The sequence below is a fragment of the Salvelinus sp. IW2-2015 genome, unplaced genomic scaffold, assembly GCF_002910315.2.
Source record: "Salvelinus sp. IW2-2015 unplaced genomic scaffold, ASM291031v2 Un_scaffold3882, whole genome shotgun sequence".
NCBI lineage: Eukaryota > Metazoa > Chordata > Actinopteri > Salmoniformes > Salmonidae > Salvelinus > Salvelinus sp. IW2-2015.
The window spans coordinates 44494-51451 of NW_019945156.1; the positions used below are offsets into that span (position 1 = coordinate 44494).

Sequence of the window (6958 nt, forward strand, 5' to 3'; positions counted from 1 at the left end):
CATACATACATACATACATACATACATACATACATACATACATACATACATACATACATACATACATACATACATACATACATACATACATACATCACTCTGCCATTTCCTGGTAGAAACAATTATAATAGTTAACCTAATTTCAGTTTATGTGACAAAACAAGCAAGTATAGTGTAGATAATCAGTGTACCATCTAAACCGCTGTGAAATATATTTTCAATAACCAAAAATATTGTATTTTCCACTGTTTGAAGCTGGTGTACAAAACCAAAAGTAAAAGACGCAAAAATCGAACTTAATAACAGTAAGCATAGAAATAGCTCAGACAAAACAGATCTACCACTTCTTAGACTTGCTTTCAATGAGAATTACAGATCTATAACTCACATTTCTATGGGAATTTGGTCGGGTCGCCCAAAAAGTTACATATTCCAGCATTAAATACACATTCTCCTATGCTTTTCTCACTTGCAGGGCGGCCTGTGGCTTTCTCTGGACTTTGGGGCTGTGTGGACAAAGGTTCATGAAGGAACACAATCTTTCATGTGGTGAGAACAAACGGGGCACACACACATACACACACACACACACACACCACAAAGCTCAGTTTGATCAGCCGTGCCCAGACAAAGAGAGGAGGTGTGTCGTGTTCAATCTAAATACTGACTTCAATACATCAGTGTAGTAAACCCACAGAGCTCATAAAGCACACACGTCTACAGTCTGTTGTCTGTTGTTTGACTGAATTGGAATGTTTAGCCCAGGTCTGGTGGCAACTATTGTGTGTTTGGTAGGCGTGAGAAGCTCCTATTTGTTAAGTCACTAAAGGCACATTTTCACTTAGTCATGCATTGATATCAATCAATGGGAGACTTAAGTGAAAATTACTTGAGTGTAAGTTATAGGATTTGCCCCTATGTAATAAAAAGTAACAACATGTAATAAATATGATTATTAACTGGGTCTCTCTCTCTCTCCTTATTTTGCCAGGGGCTCCGGCATCACTCTCTTCTTCAGCTTCAGTCCCAAAGGAACAGGTGAGAGCAGGGTCATATCCAGTAGTACACACCGTAGCAAAACATTTTGAAACCAAAAAATTTGCGACAAGTTCGTTTTCTTCTGTTTGGGCGCTGGTCTAGTAATGTGTTGTGTCYTTAGTGGAGGCAGACAGAAGAGGAGAGCTGTTCCTGAAGAGGACAGAAGACCTGGGGAAGACGTTCACCACCGTGGCACACAGCATCTTCTCCTTCGGCTATGTAGGAAGCTTCCTCTTCACCTCAGTCATAGAGACACTGGTGAGACACACACACTGATGCAACCAAACACACACACACACACACACAGACACCACACACACACCACCAACACACACACATTCCCCACCACACACACGACACACACAACCACAACCCAACTACACACACCACACACACACACACAAAAACACAAGCATTGCATACTCATGCAAGCAAGCGACACATACATGCACACAACACAACACAACACACACGGTATCAACATTTAAGTGACATATACAATAATTTACACTCTTGTTATTTCACTCACTCTGCTTTCATTGGTCCAGTTCTACACCAACATTGTGGTTTCTACTTGGGTTAGATCTGTGTTTGTGACCTAAAGTGATTCTCTCCCAGGAAGCCTTGGTTAGATCTGTGTTGTGACTAAGTGATTCTCTCCCAGGGAGCCTTGGTTAGATCTGTGTTGTGACTATTTGATTCTCTCCTAGGGAGCCCCACGTGTCATCTATGTGTCCTCAGACCAAGGGGACCACTTCAACAAGGCCCAGCTCCCCTCCGCCTCCACTGAGCAGGTAAGACGGGCTCTTGTCTGTCTGTCTGTCTGTCCATTATATCCCTCTGTACCCCACTATGTCCCCTCAGCCCTCACTTCATTCTATTGTCCCCTGTCTATGGCTGTTATGGTAACCGTATTACCGCCACACTGGTAATGAGTAATGACGGCAGTCAAATTTCACGTGACCGTTTAGTCACGGTAATTAGGCTTCTCCAAGCTCTGATGCTGCTGATGGTCATTAGTAGCCTACAAAAATTGCTACCTGCCTGGTACTCAGCACTCTATTGTTCATCTAATCACTCTGACATCAATGCAAATGTAATCGAAAATCGGATCAAACACTTCACGAATGCCCATGAGTTCATGTTGCGCAACATTTCTATAGGCTATGCAATTGTATGAGAAAACAGAGTTTTGATGGCCTCTATTAAAAAGAGGAGGATCCCATCAGCTTTCTATAGGCTAGACCTACTATATTTATTAACTTTCCTAATATAAAGTATAGCCTACCTGGCTGGCATGAAAATGAACCATGGGAAAAGCGTCCTCTATTTAAGTATTTCCCCATGCCTCTGTTCTGAGACAGGTGCATGATAATGGCCCATTCTAAATCAAACCTAATTTCATACATATATTGTTTAGTATGTAAAGACAACATTAAATTAAGAATAGTCTGATGGGTGACAATATAAGCCTATCACTTGTGAATTATATATTATCAGTTATGAATGATGCCCAGCTTGTGTAGTAAGTAAGGGAAGAAACAGTGCATGCCTTTTTTTGCGACTTTTTCAAATCATAGTCACACACCTCATGTTGTCACGTTCCTGACCTGTTTTCCCTTGTTTTTGTATTTATTTAGTATGGTCAGGGCGTGAGTTGGGTGGGTTGTCGATGTGTTATTTTTATGTTGGGATTTTGTGTGTTCGGCCTGGTATGATTCTCAATCAGGCAGCTGTCAATCGTTGTCCCTGATTGAGAATCATACTTAGGCAGCCGGAGTTTCACGTGTGTTTTGGGGGTGTTTGTGTTCTTGTGTCAGTGTTTCGCCACACGGGACTGTCACGGTAGTTATTTTGTTATTTTGTATCGCATATTGTTTTGTTATATTAAATCACTATGGAAACTAACCACTCTGCGTATTGGTCCGATCCTTCTCGCCTCTCCTCGTCCGAGGAGGAGGGAGAAAATGACTATCGTTACACATGTAGCCTAGCCCATACGCCTATATGTTTTGATAATGTTTGTATCACAACTAAAGTAGCCAAATAACATCCTAACATTAGGCATATTAATCCGCTCTATAACCGGTATAGAGCCAAACTGGCATATATAAGCTGCACGTGAGTTTCAAGTTTGGGGAAAATAATTTTCACCATAAAAATGCACCTTTATAATACAGCATTGTATGCATAATCACATTTCAAGGACAGTTTTCCCGCTAATTGATTGCATTTTGGAACGTTCGCACTTATAGCCTACTGCCGTGTGCGCATTCCTGCGCTTATAATGTGAAGAAATTGATGAATAGTTTATCAACATTTTAAGCTAAACGTTCTGATCTGTTGCCTCCATTGCTTATAAACGTATTTTTGATGCGAGTGGCACGGGGACGAAGCCCAAGACAAACACGTATACAAAAACACAGGAATGTAACCCAAACAAAAGAGCGAGGTAAAACCTCTAATAAATACACAGGACGAGACCCGCAGTACACTACACAGGGCGAGACCCATAATAACAAATGCACAACAATACACGGGACGAGACCCGTAATAACAAGTGCACAATACAAGCAGCAGGAAAGCCGAAATAACAAAGAACAGGTACTCACAGACCAACGGACATGGGAACAATAACCGACAAGACAATGGTGAACAGAGGACACATATACAGTTGAAGTCAGAAGTTTACATACACCTTAGCTAAATACATCTAAACTCAGTTTTTCACAATTCCTGACATTTAATCATAGTAACAATTGCCTGTCTTAGGTCAGTTAGGATCCCCACTTTATTTTAAGAATGTGAAATGTCAGAATAATAGTAGAGAGAATGATTTATTTCAGATTCAATTTCTTTCATCACATTCCCAGTGGGTCAGAAGTTTACATACACTCAATTAGTATTTGCTAGCATTGCCTTTAAACTGTTTAACTTGGGTCAAATGTTTTGGTCAGCCTTCCACAAGCTTCCCACAATAAGTTGGGTGAATTTTGGCCCATTCCTCCTGATAGAGCTGGTGTAACTGAGTCAGGTTTGTAGGCCTCCTTGCTCACACATGCTTTTTCATTTATGCCTACAAATTTTCTATAGGGTTGAGGTCAGGGCTTTGTGATGGCCACTCCACTACCTTGACTTTGTTGTCCTTAAGCCATTTTGACACAACTTTAGAAGTATGCTTAGAGTCATTGTTCATTTGGAAGACCCATTTGCGACCAAGCTTTAACTTCCTGACTGTTGTCTTGAGCTGTTGCTTCAATATATCCACATAATTTCCCCCCCCTCATGGTGCCATCTATTTTGTGAAGTGCACCAGTCCCTCCTGCAGCAAAACACCCCCACGACATGATGCTGCCACCCGTGTGCTTCACGGTTTGGATGGTGTTCTTCGGCTTGCAAGCCTCCACCTTTTTCCTCCAAACATAATGATGGTCATTATGGCCAAGCAGTTCTATTTTTGTTTCATCAGACCAGAGGACATTTCTCCAAAAAGTACGATCTTTGTCCCCATGTGCAGTTGCAAACCGTAGTCTGGCTTTTTTTGTGGTGGTTTTGGAGCAGTTGCTTCTTACTTGCTGAGCGGCCTTTCAGGTTATGTCGATATAGGACTCGTTTTACTGTGGATATAGATACTTGCTGTACACTGTTTCCTCCAGCATCTTCACCAAGGTCCTTTGCTGTTGTTCTGGGATTGATTTGCACTTTTCGCACCAAAAGTACATTCATCTCTAGGAGACAGAATGCGTCTCGGCTTCCTGAGCGTACTTATTATGACGGCTGCGTCGTCCCATGGGTATACTTGTGTACTATTGTTTGTACAGATTGAACGTGGTACCCTCGGGCATTGGAACTTGCGCCCAAGGCATGAACCAGACTTGGGGGAGGTCTACAATTTTTTTTCTGAGGGTTCTTGACTGATTTCTTGTTGATTTTTCCCATGATTCAGCAAGAGGCAACTGCGTTTAAAGTAGCCTTGACAACCATCCACAGTACACCTCCAATGACTTAGATTATTCCAATTAGCCTTCAGAAGCTTCTGAAGCGCATGCCATCATTTTCTGGAATTTTTGTGTCATGCAACAAAGTAGATGTCCTAACCGACTTGCCAAAATAGTAGTTTGTTAACAAGAAATTTGTAGAGTGGTTGAAAAACGAGTTTAATGACTCCAACCTAAGTGTATGTAAAGTTCCGACTTTCAACTGTATACAATTACTAAGCAGGAGAATTGAATCTGGTGTGCTTAAGAGCGACAGTTCAGTGACGCCTAGAGGCCGGTGATGTAGACCTCGGAAAACTTGTGCACGGGCAAGGGCAGCGATACCGGGTAAATCTGTGACATATGGGGGATAGTAGATTGACATAGGCTATTGTTCTGCTGTTCGTTAGGCCCACTCATCTTATTGGCTGATGAAAAGTAGTGGACAGTTCTAACATCTTCAATATGGGCCTGGGAATTCGGAGTTGCGTCCCCCGATGTGTCTGTCTTCATTCACTTGTATCCTACTTCTTAGCTGAAATGCCTGTGAGAAGGACCCGATCACGGGCATTGGATATTAAAATGTAGATATCTGAGAGAGCCATGTGAGTGAGAGGTGCTTCGGAGCACGGCAGCTGGGAGAAGGGAATTATAATTATTATATTCAGCCAAAGGGCACAACGGCCACTTTGGCCACAAAGGCATGGAATTTTTAGGGGGCATTACAGCCACACAAGGGGGATACCGCTGGGGAATTTGAGGCCTGGTGAGAAAACTATCAAGTGCTTGTCAAATTGTGAATGAGAGACTGATGAAGTGTGTGTAGCTTGAACAAGAAACAAATGAGAGCTCATGCCTTTCATGCAACTATTTTTCAAATCAATATTAGAGTCGCATCATACAGCCTTAGAATGTATACAAATCTTAACATATAGCCCAACGTTTGTGTTACAACTAAAGTTGCATAAATAACTCTAAATTAAGCATATAGGAGGACCAGTTTCTTTGTTAACCGCTCAACACAGAATAGCCGCATGTGCGCACTTCCTTTGAAATTGTTTGGAGAAAAGATCCATTCTATTTTATGAATCTATGTTCGATTGTATTCTTCATACTATAAAATAATACAATTAATAACGTTCATTAACCGTGAGACTGGCAGTTATTTGCTTGACAATCACCCTTGTCCATCTCTCCTGTTCCTCTGTACTGTTGTCTTCCTGTCCCTGTCTTCTACTGTCTCTCTGTTCCCCCTGTTCCTCTGTCTCTGTCCCTCTATCTGTCCCTCTGTCATAAATTCATTTTAAAATATCTCAAAATTCCAGATCAGGGTGACAGCATTTCGTCAAATACACGGTAAAGAATCTGTCACAACAATTGACCAGACATAGTACAGATTAAAAACCACATTGTGACAAAGTAACTACAAGATACGGTAACTGTCACCAAGGGTCTGGTCTAGAAGTTCTTGAAAGAGGAAGTAGGGGTTTGAAAGACGTTTGCTCATATCAGGAGGAGAACGTTTGGCAACTTTCCATTACAACACATAACGTAACGACAGATGCACACACCTGGTCTTGCCACAGACAAAGACACACACACATACCATCCCCTGCTCTCCTCTCTCTCCCTCAACTCCCTCCCAAACTGTATCTTGCTGACGAGACAGAAACAAAGATATTCTCTCACGATGATTAAAGGCTTAGAAATGGGAGAACACACGCACGCACGCACACACACGCACGCGCGCACACACACGCACACACACGCACACACACACACACTAATTGGGGGAGGCTACAATAACCAAACAGTTGCACACATGTCTTAATGATTCATATTCTCACCTGTATACATGTGTGTGTGTTTCCAGTTCTACTCGGTTCTGGATGGGGATGAGGACATGATCTTCATGCATGTGGACAATCCAGGAGGTACTGTAG

The 6958-nt window shown here is 42.0% G+C and overlaps 1 protein-coding gene across 1 annotated transcript in view; it reads left to right on the top strand.

The window, feature by feature from the left end:
* LOC139026106 (sortilin-like) overlaps positions 1-6949 on the top strand; it is a gene marked incomplete at its 3' end in the record, with an annotated part of 15026 nt that extends 8077 nt beyond the window's left edge. The window contains exons 5-9 of the mRNA XM_070441395.1: positions 476-549; positions 992-1038; positions 1160-1296; positions 1749-1832; positions 6889-6949. Of these exons, the coding sequence (XP_070297496.1) occupies positions 476-549; positions 992-1038; positions 1160-1296; positions 1749-1832; positions 6889-6949 (403 nt within the window). The remainder of the gene's footprint in view (positions 1-475; positions 550-991; positions 1039-1159; positions 1297-1748; positions 1833-6888) is intronic.
* Positions 6950-6958: the final 9 nt, after the last annotated feature.